At 38.6% G+C, this 22146-nt stretch overlaps 1 protein-coding gene across 6 annotated transcripts in view; it reads right to left on the bottom strand.

Annotated features, from left to right (window-relative positions):
* Positions 1 to 22146, bottom strand: part of CDK13 (cyclin dependent kinase 13) — a 44702-nt gene extending 22556 nt beyond the window's left edge. For 5 of the 6 annotated variants that reach the window (XM_017821800.1, XM_017821826.1, XM_017821830.1 and 2 more), the window contains exons 1-5: positions 20957 to 22146; positions 9832 to 10437; positions 6030 to 6197; positions 5625 to 5764; positions 3583 to 3753 (exon numbers count right to left, since the gene is read on the bottom strand). In XM_017821800.1, the coding sequence (XP_017677289.1) occupies positions 3583 to 3753; positions 5625 to 5764; positions 6030 to 6197; positions 9832 to 10437; positions 20957 to 22146 (2275 nt within the window). The remainder of the gene's footprint in view (positions 1 to 3582; positions 3754 to 5624; positions 5765 to 6029; positions 6198 to 9831; positions 10438 to 20956) is intronic. The other variant, XM_017821818.1, reaches the window with a different exon arrangement.

Genomic DNA, 22146 nt, shown 5'->3' with positions numbered 1-22146 from the left:
ACAAAGAGGCAACTGGGAACTGAAGGACCATCTCAGGTGCCCAAAGAAAAAAAAAAGACATCAAAGTCAGATAAATGACAGACTCACTGAGGAAACAAACCAGAGCTGACAAAAGCCCAGAATAAGGAAGGTGTTTTTTCCAATGATTCACTTTATATGAAATAAAGTGACTCAAGTAACTTAAATCATGAGGTGTATAGATTTGAATACATCTAGGAAATACACCTAGATTTTTGTTTTCAACTTCTGTTTTCTTCAATTACTGTTGCAAGGGAATGTCATACAGACTTTCTCAGACAAAACAAAGAAAACCACTGAGACAAGATGAAGAGCTTCTGCAAAGTACAATCCTCCTGCTCCAAACTCTGCTCCAAAAGGATGTGAACTGAAGTTCATATATTTGAACTTCAAATAATTTGGACTATCATGAAGCAAACAAAAAGGAAAAGTGAAGCAAAGTTTAGGTGCCAGCAGACTTGGCTGTAAGTTCCAACAATGTCAGACTGCTTCTGCTATTGTTGAAGACACCCACAATCGCTCCAGTATTAGCTCAGTGGAAGCAAATTCAACAAAAATAACCAGTTCTGAAATTTAGGAAAATACTGAATGCAAACTATAACTCATCAATGCTATCACTCTGAGTAAAGCAAAAAAAAACATCTGTGGAACATACTGTTAGGTCAGCTGTACACACAAGACTGAATACAAACTATGAGTCATGTGTTCCCATCCCTAAGCTTGTGTGTTCACCTATCTCCTTCTGAATGACAGGAATGGCAGAAAAGCCTACACAAGAAATACATAAAATGGATACTCCTTGTCACCACATCCAACACACACATTTTATTTGTCAGGATTATGCCTCAGGATCAACATGTTACATTACCAATCAGTAATTGGTAATGCTGTGTTCCAGCTTTATCATCAAGCCTATCTCATGCATGTTGAAGACTGCAAAGTCAAAAACTACTGATCTGCAGTATACAGACCCATGTACTATCCACTCAGCTGTGGATGTGCCCAACCTAGATAAACAACTGTGCTGCCTGAGATGCTGTATTTCCAATGATGGAAATACACTTACAACATTTGTAACATGCTGCTCCAATGTGCTACACTTCCTTTTCTAATAGCTGGTCTAGAAAGAATAAAACCAATACTATCTATCAAAGCCGTTCTTGTCTTTAAATTTATACTCAAACTGGCTAGGACAAAAGACAGATATACTTTCCTCCATTTTCTCTGAAAGTAAAATGCTGTTGAAAATAATGAGACAGAGACAGATATTGACTTTTACATGGGAGACAGGTAATCCTCTCTCTTCCATACTTTTGAGTATGTCACTGAAAAACACATAACACAGCTCAAAGTATCAAGACAAAGCCATGGCTTACAGTCCAATGTTACTATCTGAAAAACCATCCTTAAATCAAGTACCGTACAAAGTGGGCCCAACACTTACATTACTGTCTGAAAACTAAATTTGCTGTATTTTAAACTACAGAGATCCAAACAAAAAACCCCACACTGCCTGAAGTGAATAAGCAGATGAGTAATATGTCAGTGTATGACAGACAGCCTTAGACACAATATTAACTTTACCCATACTAACTAGAGAAACGTGTTAGCAAACATGTTCTCATTCCCTACTCTCACAAATGGGATATCAGCAGGGTTTTCCAGCTTATATTTCAAAACTAAGGTAAATGTATAACAGATATTAAGCACAAGCATATTCATCAGATGGGCAAAACACTTTGCTTCTACTGTAAGCTCTGCCTGTGTAAAATATCACTACCACTTTTCTAATGGTTCCTTGCTGAGTAGCCTGCTTTTACATTTGCAACACTTTACTGTGAAAATGACCAAACTTCCTCCTACTTGCATGGGTTCCCTGCACAGACTACAATTTGGCCACAACTCAGCTATAGATCCCCATCTCACAATGAACTACTCATTAGAGAAATACAGAACACAGTGCCTGAAAAAAACCCACAACTTCCATCTTTTCACAGACAAGTTGAAACAGCAGTCTCATTATCCTGCTGATGCTTTCAAGAAACTATCAGGACTTAATCAACCGTCAGAAATAAATTCTATTCTAGCATCTCTAGAGAAGCCCCTGCTCTTGCAAATTTTCAGAAAACGTAATTGTTTTAATAGGCTGTTAAATAAGAATGAGAAATTAAATTGAAATTAATATCAAAAATATAGACTTGGACAGAAAACTCCAAATTTGAAATTAATGAGACACACAGTTTGAAGCACAGCAAAAAAATTTACAATTCAATTCTAAACATGGCACCAAACAGAAAGGGAGAAAATTAATTAATGAGTCATTAAGTATTAAGTCAAGGCTCAGTGTGGTCTCATTAGCCAAGTAGGTTAGACCTAATTAAAACTTAGTACAAGATTCACATACAAAGCCTAAACTGGCTGTTGCACACTGTCAGTATTTAGTGTGAGTGCTGACCACTGAACCCACACAATTCTAGAAAAATTCTTGTGATAGATGCTTACTACTTTTAAACACAACAAAAAAAGCATGTCAGTGCTGTATACCCTTCAGGGTATTATATTCTGTAAAGACACTAGGAAAAAAATCCAAACTAATTCCTGTTTAATTTTGACATCCACCTTGTTACTCATCACAACATCACTGGTGTTTCTGCTGGCTGTGCAGCATATACAGAATCTTCTATCTGCACTGGTGATGGGCTTGCTGTGTAGAAACTCAGGGAGAGAGAGAAGGGAAGAAAGCACAGGTACCACATTACAAACACCCTCCTCAGCCAAACTAGGTAACAAATTGCCCTCAGGACACTAAAATACCCTGGAAATGTTTATAGCACTTGGACTGGAGAGGCAACAGCCTCCAGTGGCAAAATGACCAACTGAAAAAAAAAGTACCAAGCAACAACACTGCATGATTTTAATTGTTTGCTTGATTCTCTAAGTTAAGGAGGTTGCAGCAACAAGACAGACTTAAAACTGAAGGAACCAAAAGAGTAGAAGTCTGCATGCCTTCTATTTGGGGAAAAACACTACCACTATACAAGGCTCGCATTTCATTCTTTCAATTTATTCTTCTTCTAACTCTCAAGACACATGCCCAAACATGAAAAAAAGTAATTGAAGCACAATTCAAACAAAAAAAAGGCCTAGAACAAAAAAACATCTCTTCAGCATTGAGCATTCATATCTAAATAATATGAAAAAATGCTACAAAAAATTAAAAGGCCAAAAAAGCTCACAATTAAGAGCTTCCTATTATTGCTGGCCTCCCTAATCCATGGGTGTCAAGGAGACAAACATCTATCTGTTCCTCTCCAGCAAAACCGGAATCATGTAATACATTTTTTATACCACAAAATATTTGCAGAAAATGTTTCTATGAGCAAAAGGCATAGGTGAGTTAAATAAACGACTTCTATTTGTATTTAAATCAAAATTAAAATCCCTTGTCAAGCATCACAATTTGGAAACATACCTTTTAGTGAAGTTGAACTTCAAATCCAGCATAGAAGACTATAATACTAAGAACAGGACCAGAAAGAGCTAGCGCTCTGCTAGTTTACATACCTTTGTCCTTCTTGAAGTCCAAAGCATCTTCCTTATCTGTCACTATTTCCTTCATATTGATAATGCTTTGGTGATTAAGCTGTCGAAGAATCTTAATCTCCCGAATAGCTGTAATTGGAAACCCTTCCTTTTCATTATCCAGACGTACTTTCTTTAGTGCCACCATTTCCCCTACAAGAAAATTTAAATAAAAAACATTAAGATCAGTGATCAAACTACAGGATTTTAGTATTGGGTTTGTTTGTAAAATCCTTCCCATTCATTACTATTTTTGAATGGACCTCATAGTCAACATTCTGATGCTTGCACCAAACATTATGCTGAACAGAAATCAGCATCACACGGTGAAGCAAAACTACTAATGACTGTTTTCAGGTACCCACTGTAAGGCCTATCTTCTTCCTCCTGCATACCTCACTCGCCTGTCCCAATATTCCACACCATACCTACCAAAAAAGAAAGAGTGATTATCAGCAGCAGCTTCAGAGACAGAGGGCTGTGACTGCTCTGGGTATCTTAATACTACATCTCCACAGGTCAAAATGCATGTATCTAGCCAAAAATACTACACAGTTCAAGATATGAGGCAGATGACTAAATTCATCAGTATACTTTCTACAAGCAGAAGTGTCACTGCCATATTTACTGTGAGGAAAAATTTCCCTTATTATTTTACTGCAAGGTGGGCTGGATGAAACTATATTCTGCAAATGGCAGGAGCATGATCTACTCATGGAGGATATCTAAAGACTACATGCTAGCTCAATCATTTTCTTCTTGGAATTTTATTGACAGCACAGGTATCTTTGTTAGCTCCAACAAGTACTTATCCTACAGCAATTTATATGATACATTCAGAATAGATCACATTCCAGCATGACACAACATCTACTTGCCTTAATGCCACTCTTCACACAAAGCTAATGGAAAGTTTGCTGTATCTGCATGGACCCATTAAATGCAGAGAGCAACAACTTCTACTGGAAGTTAAGAAAGGACTGCCAGACACAAATAACCTGAAGTTTGCCCAAGAGGCAATATGGTTATGGCAGGATTAAAAAGTTAAATGTCCAAATAGAATCTCAGAAGAGCAGGAAGAAGATCCTAACAATGATTTGCAATGGTTCTCAAGGTAAAAATCTGTGACAGTTCAACTTTAGTTCTTAAATTTGCAAACTGAGACAAGCATAGGTAAAGAATGAAGAAGGAATTATAATTACACTGCTTATTCTTCTGGAGAAGGAACTGAGGCTGGTGTGTGGTCCTATGTAATTCAGCTACTGCTGAAGTAGAAAATAATCCAGCATTCAAAGCATGTGCAAATAAGCCAGAAGGGCAAGCAGCAACAGAAAGAAATACTAATTGAACAAAAAATGATCCAGCAATATACAGCATATATGAAGAATTTGGATGCAATATCTATTTAGAAGTAGTGACAATATTCTTGTGGATCATAGTGGTGACTGATTGCTCATTTCAGCAAGAGTTTAACAAGAAATTTAAAAATAATGACACTGTTGTGAAGTCAGTTATACTGCAAGAGAAACACTCTTCAGGGCTGTGTTGCACAGAAGCAGATTCTCTTCCTACTGTCAGCTAGTGACTACCTGGAGTACAAAGGACAACAATGACCAAATCTCCTGAATGGCTTCTTTCCCTCTCACATCCCTTTACAAATTTGATTACTGTTTGCCAACCCGTCTAGGGTGCCATTTAGTTTCCTCAGAATATTTAATCTCTCTTCTCCACTAGTTCAATTCTGTACAGAGCATCGAAACTCAAGAAATTAGAATTAGAATTTAAGACTACTCAGTTTGCCTTCAGCCGCAGCTTTACAAATAAATGATTTTCCAATGCAGCAAATGATTTCTTATTTAGACAAATGCTAGATTTAAAACTGAACAAACACATCAACAACTAAAAACTTTCCAAACATTAGAGGGCAGAATACCACAAATTTTACTCAATATAAAATGCGAACTAAAACAAAACCATCCCATTCACTTAAAATTACAGGATTACATTTACCTTTTTGAACTTACCTGTATCTTTATCCCTGGCTTTGTAAACTTGGCCATAAGTGCCTTCACCAATAATACCAATGATATCAAATTTATCCACACAGCGCTTTCCCCAGTCTATTTCTTTTTCTTTCGTTTCACCATGTCGTGGTCCACATATTCTAGAAAGCAACAAATATTTCTAAGAAAGTTAATATATCTAAAGGTTGTCTTAATTTTGAAGAATCCTCAATGCTAACTATTTGAAATGCTACTAGTTAACTGTCTTACTACCATTAAGTGATGATAACCATGCAGTTTGAGTCAAGCCTCTCTAATATTAAAACAGGTCATTAAAAAGCAGAATTCTACCGACAAGAATATATTTTAAAGAAACTATTATCATTTCTACTTGCTTGATAGGCTTAAAAAGTCTAATAAACATACTTTGGTCTTCTCTTGCTGTGTAACTGAACTGCTGGTTTCTTTTCTTCAGGACTTTTGGGTACCTCAGCTCCTCCAGGCAACTCAGGTGGAAGTGGCAAGTCTGCGAGCAGATGGCGAAGTTTCTTCTCTGTTTCTTTAACTGACTTCACTGAAATATTCTCTCGCAAACTATTAAAAAAAACCCACAATTTTGCTAGTAAGTTGACAACAGCAGAATATTAACATACATAAAGGAAAACATACTAGAATAATTCTTTTAAAAAATACATTCCAGACTATGAATGCACCAACATTTGAAATCTCTGCTCTTAGAATTTGCAGGACTTGGATAATAATAGGCTCACAAATAGCTCTCTGGAAGATGCACAGGTAACTACCACAGTTCTACAGAAGTGTAAAATCAGATCTTTCTGGTGAAAGCTGAGGTCAGATGACACAGGAAGCCTTACTAGGACAGACTTCTGCCACACAAGCTTCTTTTCAAGCTTATGGCTTAGACTATTAAGAATATTTAGAGCCCAGGTGCTGCCAGACATCAAGTGTAGTGGTAAAATCTGTACTCTGACTGACTTATATAAAAGAGAAGACCATCCTAATCCAGTTCTCTACAAAGTTGGTCTTCATAGATAATGAGCTTTGTGGTTAGAGTAACACTGCAGGGCATTACCAGGCTGTCCGCACCAACTCATTTAGAGATTCTAACCTCATACATCTGCTGAAACACTCCAGATTTAACATGCCTGTAGTGATGAGCATGCAAATCAAGTGGAAAAAAAAAAATCAGATAAAAAAAATTACTAGATGTTTTTATGCCATTACTGATATTTGACCAATTTTTAATCAACCATAATTAGACAGCAGATACTGCCAATCTCTGTCTTGAGAAAAATCCCCAAACACGTGTACAGCAATGTATTCCTTCAGGAATTACTAAACACAATGATCTTAGAGAGATGCTCTTCCCATTCTAATGGAGAAAGTCTGAAAACATTATACTTGTTGTAGGATTTTTTTTAAGCATGTGGTTCCATTTTAGCAGATTTAGCTAGATTTGCACAGCTACTGCATATCCAGCAATTTTAAAGCCAGGATCACCTCTAAACTTCATATAATTACATAATTGTTTCTCCCCAGAGGACTCTCTCATATTATTCACTCTTTAAATTTCAAACTCTGTCGCCATATCAAGAAAACTGAGTCATGCTTTGAGGGGACATTTCCCAATACAGCTGCGTTTGCCAAATCACACTATTCTAATGTCAGCATCCTCCTCTGCAAAGGTTTATTTGCAACTTCCTACCTGCTTAGTTTCATAGATAAAGCAGAAATTCTGTAAATGGAAAGACATTGCCAACTCCTATCATGGAGAATGCATATATTTTTTCTTAATTAAATTGCAATTAGCAATATTTATATAGTAAAATAAAGCATTCCAGTGTTTTGCATGTGTCTGTGCTTCCCCATGAAAACAGAACACTTTTATGTCTTTTGCCACTTCTCAAGCTGTCATTATCCAATTTTAAAGACGCATCAGAAGGAAGCATATACTGCCTTTACCACAAATGGTTAACATACTATAAAGAATAAACCACGTTAGCACAGTGCATGCAGTTATCCTGGTAATGAAAAACTCTTATTTTTGAAGTTCATATATTTGTATTTCTCTCACAGTTTTGCCCCCAAATTTTCAATATGAGTGAAATTACAACATATGAAAGGTTCTGAAGCAGATTTTAGAAGTGGCACATGAAAACAGAGGCAGCCAAGCGCAGTCTTTTTTTTCAGGTCTGTTAAATCACACATCATTGACAACCATGGCAATTTTCCCTTTCAGCTAACTTACACAGTGAAACAGCATCAAGCTTTCTTTGTTGGCACAATCTCCCCACAGTAACTATGAGCCCAAAAATACCTTTGTCCTCCTCCACCTTTAAAAAATTTGATCTTTTTCCTTCGATGGCTTCAGCTTTATCATGACTTATAATCACAACTATTCTGAAGTTTATAACATCCTATAGGCAAAACTAAGCAAAGCATAAAAGATACTTTATTACTTGCCATTAATCTTTTTAATATAGCTGTTCGCAAGTATTAGGGTTTCTTTTTTGAAAGAATGAGCCCAGTGCTGAAAGAACCACAAATTAATTGTACTTAACTCCTCTGTACAGTTTAGCTAAACTTAAACAGGCATTACATAAAAAAATAATAATCAGAAACAATTAGCCGGCTTCAATATGAAATCTCATTTCATATTATTGCAATTAATACTGCAATGCCTGTTATATTTAGTTAAACTAGTTAGCCTCGGTTTTAGTTAAAGCAGTGAATCTTGCTAGCAGTGTCAGGAATCTCATTTACCTAGACAGGATGGCTTTGACACACATTTAAATGCAATTGTACATTTGCCACACAGGTATTCAATTTGCTACAGTGCTGAAGGGCAAGAAACAAGATTGGTTTTAGTAGTAAAAGAGGAATGTATCTATCTAATACTGTTAGGTTGCATTTATTTCCCAAGGTCTCCTATGCACCTTAATGTGTAATACAGCATTAAATTACTAGCAAACACAAGAGAAACATTTACAGCTCTAGCTAAAAATGTTTGGTTTACTTGTGAGAAAGTGATTTCTTGCAAACATGTGAGAGGCATGTAACACCATGAGTAAAACCAAAAGCAACTTTTCTCATCACCAAACGGAAGGAAAAATAGTAACTTCCAGCCTAACAGCATAATTTTCCAATACAAATCACAGCCCATATTCTTTGGACTAGGAACAGACTTAACACAGTCAAAACTCAGATGACACTTGGAAGACAGAAATTAATTTCTTCACTACAGACCATTTTTTACACTCCAAAAGTTAACAAAAATGATAAGCCATGAACCTCACTTCCATTATACATACTCTATTATAATACTACTGAACTTTGAGATAAATTACACTAAAATAATGCACAACCATAAAACAATTGCCTTTCAAAGGAAAAAGAAATGTTTACCTCAAACTCCAGCTAAATAAAGAATTTTCACATATTGCTGCTGAATTCAACTTTTCCCCAGAAGTTTATGTTCACACAAAACTTGAAATCTTGAATCCTTGAATGCATCCTTGCATTAGTCCCAAAGCTATTATGTACCAGCAATTTAAAGTCACCTCTTCAGTACACTTTTTATTGAAAGATTCCTCCAACACAAAATCCTTCTCTTTTCAAGAACCAGTTCACTGCAGTCTACAACTTCCTTGTGAGGGGAAGAGAAGGGGCAGGCACTGATCTCTTCTCTGTGGTCACCAGTGACAGGACCAAAGGGAATGGCCTGAAGTTGTGTCAGGGGAGGTTTAGGTTGGATATTAGAAACAGGTTCTTCACCCAGAGAGTGATTGGGTACTGTAACAGGCTCCCCAGAGAAGTGGTCACAGCATCAAGCCTGACAGAGTTTAAGAAGTGTTTGGATGATACTCTCAGGCACATGGTGTGACTCTTGGAGATGGTCCTGTGCAGGGCCAGGAGTTGGACTCAATGATCCTTGTGGATCCCTTTACTTAGCATATTCTGTGACTCTGTGATTAAGTTATTTTTAAGATCAAATTCCTAACTAATAACCACACCTTTAAACACAGTTAAACAACTGAAGAGCAGAAACAAAGTACATAATGCGTCAGCCTGATCTAGCAAATAGGTTTGTATTTATTTTGCGAAGGCAATAATAACAACAATATCACCAACAATAAAAGAACAGATAATAATAACAATAATAAAAAGGAACAGATAACCCCAAAAGCAAATCTCTGTCACAACTCACCTATCAGTTTCTTTGTCTTCAGGCAGTGTGGGAGGCAAAGGCAAGGGTGGCAGCGTGGAGGTTGGTAGTGCAACGATTCGATCCTTTTCCTTGGCTACTACACTTGGTGCACTCTGCTTGCTTTTCTCTCTTACAGTGACCAGTGGCTGTTTTACAACAGTTAATTTATTCTCTTTTACTGCTGCAGGCTTCTGTTTAGTAACTTTGTCTGCAATTAAATTATTTTCCCCTTTTGTTTCAGGAAGTGAGACCTTTGCTTTTGCCTTGTCGTTTTTCAGACTCGCACTGCTGGTAGGAGAAGGTGTATGCTCAGTTTTGATCTTCTTCAGATCCTTTACGTTGTTCACTTGAGGTGCACTTACAGCAGTGTCAGTGCTTCCCTTAGTAGGTGTTGAAGTATTGGAAGCTTTGGCACTGGCTTTGGCTGCCTCAGCAGCTCTTGCTTTTTTGTTTTTGTTCAGCTCAGCAGCCAGGCTACTCTTCAGAGTCAATGTACTAGGAGAAATACTTGAATGACGACTTCTGGATCTGGACAATCTGTGTCTGCTACGAGACCTCGAGTGCCTTGATGAATATGGACTTCTGCTTCGAGATTTTGCTGATCTCCTGTTTCAAAAAAGTAAAAACTTATCAAGTTAAAATTAAGTCTAGCTACTTTCCCAGCATATCTGCTTTTTTGACAAACTACATTTTTTAAACCAACTATTATCACCATGCTGTCGAATAAATGGAAGTCTACTAAACAGGAAAGACCATGCATTAAAAAAATAAAAATCTATGGTTAATCAATGAAAATTTTACATCTAAACAGGTTGTTAGAAAATATTACAACTTTCTTAGATGTAGTTTCTCCTGTTACAGAACTGTGAAATACAAGAATACCTATATAAGGAATGTTCTTTTTTCCTCACTACTTTGACATATTTTTCTCTTTTAAGAAAATCTCATCCTAAGCAACTTTTACAAACACCTTTAGTATTTGCAGTATTTGAGGAAAATTCAGTTGACTACATAATCAGAGTTCAACCAAATTAAATTAATTTTACAACAGAAAGAGAAATGTAAACACAACACTGAACCAGTAATTGTAGGAACTTCTTAATTTTCACTTTCATAAATATAATTAAAATAAGTCAATTGAAAAAAATTGAATACTAAGGGCTACAATATAACTAACTAAAAGACAGCAATAAATCTTAGCTTTCCTTTTTTGAAATCTAATTGTACACTTTAAAAAAAAAAGCAAACAGAAGCCCCCCCAAAAACCACAAGTACCTAATACTTGTTACACCTACTGATAAGCAAACATAATCCACAAATGAGCTTATGTTATAACAGCATCTGAAAGCAGAAGCTAACAGAAAGAAAAAATATTTAAACCATCTACAAAATCATATCAAGAAAACAACCTAGAATGAGGGCAGGTGTGTGGGGGGCAATCTTAATAGTTAGAAAAGTAAACTTTTAATGTCCAAAAATACCATTTAATATGAATGACTTTTTCGTTCAAAATTTCAAAATATCTTAATTTGCCTAGTAGTAGTTTTGAGTCAGTTCTTCATTTAAATGTAAAGGGAAAAAAACTAATTGAGGTGAAAGGCATGAAACAAGTAAAGTAGCCTAATCCACTGCTACTATACAGAAATATTATGAAATAAATGAAATTAAATGTAGGGGGTTTAATCCATTTTACCATACCAAGGATAGCAAGGATATTAATCAGATTTACAAGTGTTTTCTTGATTAAAGTTTGATGGAGATCTGTTTTGCTAATCAATTGTAGGGGAGAAAAAAGTATAATCAGGATTAAAAAAAACAGTATTCATCAGCTGGACAAAGGAAAAAGTATCAAGCAATAGCAAAAATGAGACTTCCTGGAGACAGATAAATTTCAGAGTTCAAAAGATAGCACCACTGTATGGAGGTTGCCAAAACAAAAATAAACAAAAAACCCAGACCAAACCAACAAACAAAGAAACCCCAATAAACAAACAAAGAGGAAGCCAACTACAATCTTTATGATTAGGACTATCCACCCCATATACAATTTAATTTTAGTGACAAATTAATTCAGTTCTAATTATCAAAACATGAAGTTACATCTCAATGCTTCAACTGAACAAATATTTAAGTTAGTGCAATAATAATTCTATTTCGTGTGCAATATTTACTAATTTCCAAATTTACACTCTTTTCTTTTTATAACGCAGGAACTCTTAACAGTCTTCATAAAAAGTCACTGAGATCAATCAAGAAGTGACTGAAAACAATGTGTATGCACTAAGCACAAACTTCAAAATTCTGTAGGTAAAACTGAAATTGATCCAAATTGCTAGAGACTCTTGAAAGGAAAAAAAAAAATCAAATCGCGGATGAAGACAACTCTTGGAAACTAGCACAGTTCAATTCTATGCCAGGAAGTAGCTTTTATAGGATTTTCTGGCACAGCAGGGTAACAAAGACAGATAGTAATAGTAATAACAAAATAATAATCTTTTCAACAAAAATTTAACGTTTGGTTCACTTCAGTAAAGAAGTATTTATGTCCACGTCTAACATACACCAAATAAAATCATAATATTGATCAGAAAAATTCCCTTGAAAACTCCTGCTCCTTTATGAACCATTTTGCCAAAGGTATTTTTTTCATTATTATTTTGAAAATTAAGTACTAAATACCACAGAAAATTTTCAGAGGCTTGACCAAAGAGGAGTAAAAGTAAAAAGGTACAAAGTTTCTTTATACAGAGTTAAGATGGGGTAGCAGGAAGAAAAAGGGAGGGCTGATACAATGCATAAAATACATGCACTTCAAATGTGTGAGTTCTCTCCTCACACTGTTGTCTGACTTTCAGAGGGGAATTAGTCTCAAGAAGTGTTACAGCTACAGATCTGTACCCACTGTAGAATCAGTATAATTATATTTCTCCAGCATCAAGCACAAGCTAATAATCCCCTAAACTGACTTCTTATAAATGGTGCATCATTTGCAAGGATGTCACTGACCTGTCTTGGAAAACATTTGCTTGCATATCTTGTTCATAAATCAGCTATTTAAACTGACACTTGCTCCAATTACCAGTGGAACATAACCTCTATCCCAAGGACTGCATTGCAACCTGTACCAAATTTAAAACATGCCCTAAAGGTGTCAAAATCTGTTTCCTTTATAAGTATAATTTTGGGTTTCTTGTATGTTTTGATCAGTGTCTAATATTAAGAAAGTAATCAATGTAACAAATAGAAACATGGACGTATTTCCACACGCACTTGAAAAGAGATGTAGCAGTTTAAAACAATGCAGTTGGTGAGACACTATGCCTGATTCTAAGACTATTTCTGTTCATATAATAATGGCCAGTCTTCGCGAGCGAAGATTTGGGAAAGGTCATTAACCCTTCGAGCCTGCGCAGTGGATTTTTTAGGTGAGACACAGCGTGCGCTGAACTGAGCCCACCCTTTAATCCTGAGGTTCATCTGCCGGGGCCGAGCAAGCTTGGACAGTGGCAGTGAGGGTCTCAGGACGTAGGTTTGTTTAGAGTGACCTTCTCTTAGATGGATTGCCTTACAGGGCTAAGCGAGCTCCATCTGCCCGGGGGGCTGGGAATCAAACCTGGGTCGCAGCGGTGAGAGTGCTGCACCCTAACCACTAGACCACCAGAGGCCCCATTTCTGTTCAACTTTGGTACAAAATAAAACAGGTTCATTTAGTTCATTACTAAGGATAAAATGAAAAAATCTGTTCAAATTAGTGAAAAGTGATTTGATCACCTGATCAGCTACCATAACTTGGTGAGGAAGAGACAGTTTTAGAAAGCTAGGCCAAAAAATAACTTAAAATTTTATACTTTCTTCAAAAACAAACATGTAAGGAAGCCAAGAATTGACAGTGGATTCATGTCTGTATTTTACCAATAGTCAAGAAAGTCTGGGACATGAACGTGGATTTATGCAAGCTCAGAAAAAAACCCACACATACTAACCATTCTGCATCCTGGGTTTCACACCCCAAATGACAACTGCATACTTTTTCATGTATAGAGACAGCAAATATGGAAGACAGCAAATACACATGCATACAAATATTTAAGTTTCAGTCCCAATAGTTATTACAGCCCTTAAAAGCATATCAAAATGATAGCAGCCTAGTTATCAAATATGTTGACTGATTATAATCTCTGCACTGGTTGAATTTTCCCAAAAATTTTTCACTGGTTCCATCAGGAAAAAATAATTGTTATATTACATAGTTCATGTCTGTGCTCATAATAAACTGAAACTTCCTGTGGCATCCCAAACACCTTAGAAAGAATCTCTTGTTGTACCTAACCCACTGGGCTAAACCCAAGACAGTTACAGTGAAAACATTAACTAAATAGACAAATGCTGAATCTTAAGTAAAAAGTAGATTTGTCAAAGTGCTAGTTATTCAAGTCACAATGATAAAATCCACTGTTTTCAGAAGCCTAATGATCTTTCAAACATTCAACTCTCACTTTCATCTATGCAGTTCAAAAGTCCCAGTAGAACCTCCCAGGCCAGACAACTTATGTACAAGTTTCCATCTATTAAAATGGCATAAATCCAAAAATATGGATATGTTTACATGCTTATACAGCACTTAGAGTGGAGAAATATTGCCTTATACATAATAAAACCAGATAGTTCGCTCTGTTCAGAGCTAAGATTCATGTGACTTAAAAGATGCAGTCTTAACAGCACAGAAATCGGCTCACACAACAGCCAGTGTCTGCCATTTAACAAGACCACTTACTGGGACCCTGAAAAAACACCAGTAGAGACATCTGAAATACACAGTCCTCTCCAAATCTTCTAGCAGGTTGCTGTTAAATGTGTGTGTGTGTGCATACACATACATATAAAATGCATTATCTGACATTCATCAACAACTATTTCATATTTAGTCAGCAGCTTGTTTTTAACACAGTAAAATGGAACAAAAGAACAGTGGCTACAATTGTGCTGCAAACAGCGAATAAATCTAACAATGCAACTGAAACTTCTCTTCCCCGAGTACGGAGAGATCAAGAAGTGCACTAAACCTAAAGGTCACTTCCCACTCTCTTAAACAAAAGCACCAGCATCTGTCAGTAACACACATGGGGACAGACTATACTAAGAAGCCACTGTTTCAGGTAAGTTTCCTTCGATGCTTCTCCCTATTTGCACCCAGAAGTTCCGCCTCACTTACTTTTGCCACACACAGCCATTGCCAGTCTCCTATGAGCATCTTGAATTCACTTCACAAAGGTCTAGATCCCTACAGAGAGAACTGCCAGGCCTCTTGACATTCATAAAACCTCTTCTGAACCATATGCAGATTTCAATATGTTTTTATATATGGAGAGAGAAAAAGAAAAAAAAAACAATTTGCCTAGAGACCCTAAGTATCACTAGGACTAACGAAGTTCTAAGGCTGCTTTTTTTTCTTCCCTACAGACAACAGCTAGATCAGCTGCAAAGGGAAATGGAAGAAACTACATAATATTATGTGTAGCTATAAAATGAAAACAGAAAAAAAAGTTTAAGACATTATCTACAAAACATGTATAAGAAGAGGCAGATTTAAAGAAAGTGATAAAGGAAGAAAGCACTAGGATGGAAGTTACCCTTAACCCAAAACTCAGCACTGCTTTTCTCCACTTTTCAAACAACAAAAAGAATGACTTTTTTTTTCTCCCCTCAACGAAAAAAAAAAAAAGATGATTTAGGGATCACAGTTCTTTCTTTTTATTTTTTTTTCCCCAGTACCCTAGTTTTCTTAAAACAAACAGGTATTTATTTTTTCTCTGCTTAATACAACATACTTAGTCACTTAATTAAAAAAATTTAAGAGATCAAAGTGCTATTATTACTGTCAAAGTTACGAGATTCAAAACTGTTCCGATGTTCCTCCTTCCTTAAAGGCAACATTCTAGGCTTCACTGGCTTACTAATCAATCACCAAAGAGTCAATTTACTAATGAATTTAACAAAGAAGAAAGTCTACTGATCTAAAATCACATTCTCAAGTACAGAATGAAAGAATTCAAAATAGCATGTTAGAGTGCTGTATTTTACTATCTTGATATTTGCAAGCACAGAGGAAAGAAAAATAACAGTTACACATGTCAGATTACTAGGAATAGAGGTTTCACTCAGCTTACAAGGTGCTTCTTGCCTTGCTGCTTTTTTACGTGCTTCTTTCTGTCCCATTCCAATACTCCTTTGATTTTTATTACCAAAAAAAGTTACATTTTATTAAGAAATCAGAAAGGTCATGTGTTATCTTCTCATGTTTGTAAACTTGAAAACCTTTTTTCTTCTTAACTGCTTTAAGAGCAAGCTAAATCCAACATGCTGGTAGCCAGCTACATCCAACATGCCGGTAGCCAGCAACACTGGCTGTTACCTAAATGCACACAATATTGTACTCAGAATACATTAGGGCCCATGAAGTTGAATAAGGGAAATAACTTTGTCAGTAACCTTTTGACAAGGCATAACACAAAGGGATTAATGAGAATATGAAGGGGAAAACACGAAACCGAACAGTCTAAAGGAGGTTAAAACAACCACTGCGGCCCAGCTCTTTCACTTACCAGCAGTTAATGCTGGACTACTGACTAAGCACTGCCAACTTCCACTGCATGGCAAGGTCATACTGCATTTGAAAAGGGAGACCTAAATTAATCAACTGGCTTCACTGCAAATCTTCCAAGACATTTATAATCATTCACTAACATAAACCACCTTGACGAAACATTTTAGTCCAGAGTATAGCTTTTCCATGTTGCACTAACTGGCAAACATACAATTCATTTCTTTAAGCCATTACAGTAATAGTACTCCTTCATTTGATACCTTATTAATTAATTTTATTTATTTTCTCTAGCCCCTAGGTCAAGGTTACATTCTAGGCAGCCCTGTAACCAACCACCTAACTCAGCTGCTTTCTACACGAAGACTATATAACTTCCCTTATTGATTCAAACTGTAAACCTTTAAAAGGGTCTCCAATACATACAGCAATGGAATACAAGAAAACTCTGAGCTTGGCTTTTATTTGTTTCTTAAACCTGCTTTATAACTCTATATTTTCAAATGAGAACTTGGCCTACCAAAAAAAAAAAAATCAACCAGTAAAATGTCAACTCAAAAGCTGTGTTCTAAACACATTTGAAGTTAAATTTGTCAAATGAGTTCCCTTCCCACAATAAGGAAAGAAGCAGCACCAACCAGGAAAAGGAGAAACACATCAGTGTGGCTGGGGCAAAAGGCAAAGGCCACTGTTAATTAACAAAACAAATATTAATAAATTCAGAATAAGAAACAGAGTGGGAGTTTCAATATTCACTGGAAAAATTAGCTACTCCAAACAGTGAAAACATACAATGTCCCATTTTAAATTCTGCAAAATACAGTTTTGCTAAACAAAATTAGAGCTTTAAGTAAAAAAAAAAATCTTATTCCCGCCAGTCAAGGGGGAGAAAAAAGTCAAACTGTCTCTTACTCCTTCAAGTTCAAAAGTAGTAGAATTACTGGATTCAAAGTTATTTTCATATCAGTGTGTGAAACCATGTCTTCTCCATGGAGTAGGCATTTACTAGCTGAATATCTATTTTACTGTCTTCCTATGCTTGTTGTGGTTTTGCATATAAATCATCCACATTTTGCAGAGCCTCACTATACAGACTAGCTACCGGGAGAGACTGAGATGGCTCTATAGTACCAAAAAAAAGAAATCTGTATCTTTCCTATAAGAAACATCTATACATATAGTAGTACTATGCTAGTAGTGCCCCACCTACTTACTTTTATCTAAGCAGATGGGTAGGTGTATCCAAATTTGGAAAAATGTGATTATTCATCTGTACTGCTAACTGAATTAAATGTGTGATCACATAACATATGACCTGACTGAAGTTAGAAAAAATAGTTCTCTGAAAACTACTTTAGGATGAAATTGCAGGAAGCGAGAGACTGTGTCTGCTTATTTTGTCAACCATGGGGTTTGGTTGTGAATTTTTTTTTTTAACCAGCTTATCATTAGAGAAATAAATGCCTCATATTTTTAGAAGAATTTCCATTTTGAAAATATGCATGTGCTGCTTTAGAACATCTGTGTTACTCTATCCACAAGAAAAAACAGTAGTACAAATCCATCAGCAGCAAGTAAAGAAGTTTTGTCAGACAAGCGAAAACAGCTCAAACATTCAGTTTGTCCAAACCACAATTTTTTCCTGCTATTATAATGGAAAAGGCAATTAGTTTGCCATTCAAAAAGAATTCACCAAGTGTGGAACACACATCCATTGTCTTTGCTTTTCTTCAGAACCCACATCCAGGCAACATCACCTAAAGACAGTAGTCAGAGTTCACTGCTACAATTCAAACCTCAATTCACTCAAGTGCACTGTTGCTGCTGCAAATGAGTAAAGCTGACTTTACTTTTCAGCTGTTTACTACAAGTTTCTCCCTAAGCAGCTCAGACATCCAGATGAAAAAAACAGCACTCAAAACACGAGCTTTCCAAGTGTGCTAGAAATACTTCCTTCTTATTTTCTACACCCCAAAGTAACTAAATAATTTACATGACATCAGAGAAGACATATATGAGACATAGGATGAAAAGAGCAAAAATACTTGCAGGCTGGAATACTCGGTCACCTACAAAGTTCTTACTGTCCTGACATCATTACAGCTGGATACAAGCCCAGAATTAAGTCTTTAAATCATCCAGATGAAAACAACAGGTGCTGTAAGAAGCTGTTGCCTTCATGAAACTGTAATATTCTATCAAGTCTAAGTCCACTATATCTTAAACAAGACAGCAAAAATGTTCAGCGTTTCGGTTGTAGTATCAGAGAGTCCAGCAAAAAGTGATCATGATATAGTTTTCAGTGGTTGAAACAACAGTATAAAAAGCTTCCATCTTTATTTCCCTACTGCCACTGCAGTACACATAGCGTGGAATAGCTGTATGGGAGTAAAAAAAAAAACACCCACTAGCTTTGTTTTCTCCACAACTAGTAAACGTAATGAACTGAGTTAATCTTCACACTTTCGGTTTCTTTTGTTTTCTGTGAAAATTATATTTTTGCAATGAATCCCCCATTGGGACAGACCAACATTTCTCTCTACATATAGCAATCTCTCATTTTCACTCAACCATTCCAATACCTCTCCTGTAAACCTGACAGTCTGCATTTGTCAACAAGTCATTTATCTGTAAGCAGTTAAAAACTGGATGCAAATTACAGTTTAACTGGATGGAGGAAGGAAGGTGGGAAGTCACATAGCTAACTCCTAGAAACAGATCTGCAGCTCAAAGATTTGCTCACCCCAGAGTCAACAGAAAAATCAGGACATTTAAACTCTCATGCTTCAAAATCACAGGCCCAACAGAAAAAAAAGAAACACAATCCTACAAAACTCTACTACAACTTGATCAGTCTGGGCATAAGACAGAACCCTAGGCTTAACTGGGCTGTCAACATGACTAATACAGCTATTACCAAAGGCAAACCTCATGTACATAATTTTGCTCATCATTATTAGCTTTCTTATTCCAGGATATAAGAAACTACAAAAAATAATCTGATTCCTTGAGCATTTAAATCAAGCTATGCAGATAATATTCCTAATATGTTATTATTAAAATAATATTGAAAGTCTGTCCTTAACCACTTGTAACAGGCTCTCACAGAACAACATGCTGTTTTTCAGAGCAATTACATTGTTTTCTGTTTGAAACACTTCGTATACAAACCTGTTTCATACAACCGCACCTTAAAACAATCACTATTTTTATCCCAAGGCACCTTTGTTCTCCCTCTCTCTGAACAAAGTAGGACACAGCTTTGTTACTTCGCTCTTTAAACAGCGCACCCAGGACAGCAGACCCTACCAACAGCCAGTGAAACACAAGAACAGCTTCAGCATGTTCCCTAGATACACTACAGGACACCCCAAATGGAAACCAACACAAAGTACTCATTAGAAACACCAGAGAACAGTTCCCAGACAAGTGGTAACTGCCTTGTACGTAAGGTAATGCCTTGTAAACAAAATTTTTGCCAGTAGAACGACAAATTGCCTGATGCATTTAAAATTAAAAGTCCAGACATGAATTTAAGTAAATCTATAAACAATGAGGCAACAGTAGGATTCCAATATAGGAAATAAAAATCTTCAGTTATAAACACATACTGAGCAAGTACTTTAAATTCTCAGTGGACTTTGATGCAGGTTAAAATATTCTGAAGAGCTTTAATTCCACCACACAGTTTGTATCTGATTAGAAACATACAGCTCACATTTCCTCTCCGTATAAAATTCAAAATCATGCAATGCTGACTTTTACACCGAGTTCCCCCTAACTGAAAAAAAAATTATTTGCAAACACACTCCAATACATTCATGTACACAACCTTACTAGAAAAAGAGCTTACATTTATTTTCATTGGTTGTGTATAGCACAAAAGACAATTTAACACATCTTGACATTGACTCGTTTTCCTAGCAAAACAGAGAGTTTAAGTCTTTCTGTAGACCTTTAAAAAGAACAAGAAACGCTTGTAAACACAAACTACCTGTGAGCTTGTTCTCTCTTTAGATTAGTGGGAATTAAACCAAAACCAAATGTATTTAATATGAATCCTATTTTACGGGGCAATACGATACATAAAAATGTACCAGAGAATGTCTGTACTCTATAAGTAAAGATTTAAAAATCAAAATTGGTCCATCAGAAAACCTGTCCTCCAAGAAGCATCTTCCATCAGTCACTCCAATCCGAGAATGTTCTCGTGCCCTTCTTACATTTAAAAGCCTTTTTCCAGCTAGGTGGTCTCCCACGGAGAGAAACTAGACGCAGAAGTGTTACAGACACAGGCAACCGCGTCTCCGTTTACCCCCAAGAGACAAGACAGGAAGATCTTTGTACTTGTTCCTCTATCCTTCCCCCCGACCCAGCTTTCTGGCAGCAAGAGGGCAAGACTGTTGCAGAATGCACACCTCTCAGACCTTCCCTGCATCCCAGCCCGAGCCATGACTACCCACCTCCACATACCGAGCCCCCTTCCCCATTCCTCCTTCCCGCCCCACCCCGGCCCGGACTCACCGAATAACGGGGCTGTAGGGGCTCCGCGACCGGCGCCAGCTGCTGTAGGGGCTGGGTGACACATCCCCGCCGCGCTCGTAGGAGCTGTGCCGGCTGTAGCTGGGGGAGCGGCGGCGGCTGTAGGGGCTGAGCGGTGAGCGGGCGCTCACCGGGCTGAGCGACTTGCGGCCGCGCTGGCTCTGCGAGGAGCGGTGCAGCGGGGGGCTGTCATCCCGCCCGGGGCTGGGCGACGAGCGCTGCCGCCGGTACGCCTTGGGCTCAGGTTTGTCGTCCCGGTAAGCCTTCGGCGGGTCCTTGTAAGCCGACGGCGGCTCCTTGGCCGCTTTAGTCCGGCTCCGATGTGCTTTGCTGTCCCGCTCTTTCCTGCCGCTGCTGGGCGAGGCGAGGGAGCCCTTCCTACGGCTGTCGCTGCCGCCGGTGCTCTTGAGTCCCTCCCGGTCCTGGCTCCCGGTGTGGTTGTGGCGGCTGCGGGACTTGGAGGACGACGAAGAGGGCTCGGGTGCCCCGCGGCCCAGCGCCGCCGCCCCCTCCTGTTGCGCCTTGTCCTCGCCGCGCCGGCGGTGCTCCCGGTGCCGCTCCTTGGAGCGCCCGCTGCTACCGCGGTGCTCCCGACGGGACCGGCCGCTCCGCTCCGCCTCGCTCCGCTGCCGCTGTGTCCCGCCGCCCGACGAGGAGCCCGGGCTACCCCCACCGCTGCCCCCGCCGGCCGCACCGCCGCCCAGCAGCCCCTCGGACTGGGAGCTCACGTCGTCGTACTCCTCCACCAGCGTGCTCAGCCCGCCGCTACTGCGCCGCTTCTCCGCCTCCTGGGTGCCCCCGCCGCCCCCGCCGCCGCCGCGGCCCCGCCGCCGCTTGTGCCGGGAACCCGAGCGCCGCTTGCCCCGCGGCCGCTTCCGCTCCCCGCCGTCCCCGCAGCAGGAGGAGGCGCCGGTGGCCGCCAAGAAGAGCAGGGACTGCGGCGGCAGTGGTGGCTGCAACAGCGGGGGCTGCAGGAGCGGCGGCTGCAGCAGCGGGAACAGCAGCGGGTGCGGGGCCGGCGGCGGCGGCTGCGGCTGGGTCGCGAAGCGCTTCCGCCTCCGGTGGTGCAGCCGCTTCTTGTCGGCCGCCGCCTCCACCGCCGCGCTGCCGCCGCTGCCCCAGCCCCGGCTGCCCCCGCTCCCGCCGGCCGCCGCGTCCGAGGTGCTCGGCAT

The sequence above is a fragment of the Lepidothrix coronata genome, unplaced genomic scaffold (genome assembly GCF_001604755.1).
Source record: "Lepidothrix coronata isolate B3197 unplaced genomic scaffold, Lepidothrix_coronata-1.0 Scaffold3, whole genome shotgun sequence".
NCBI lineage: Eukaryota > Metazoa > Chordata > Aves > Passeriformes > Pipridae > Lepidothrix > Lepidothrix coronata.
Note: the sequence above shows the minus strand (reverse complement) of the source record. Positions and strands in the feature narration are given on the sequence as shown.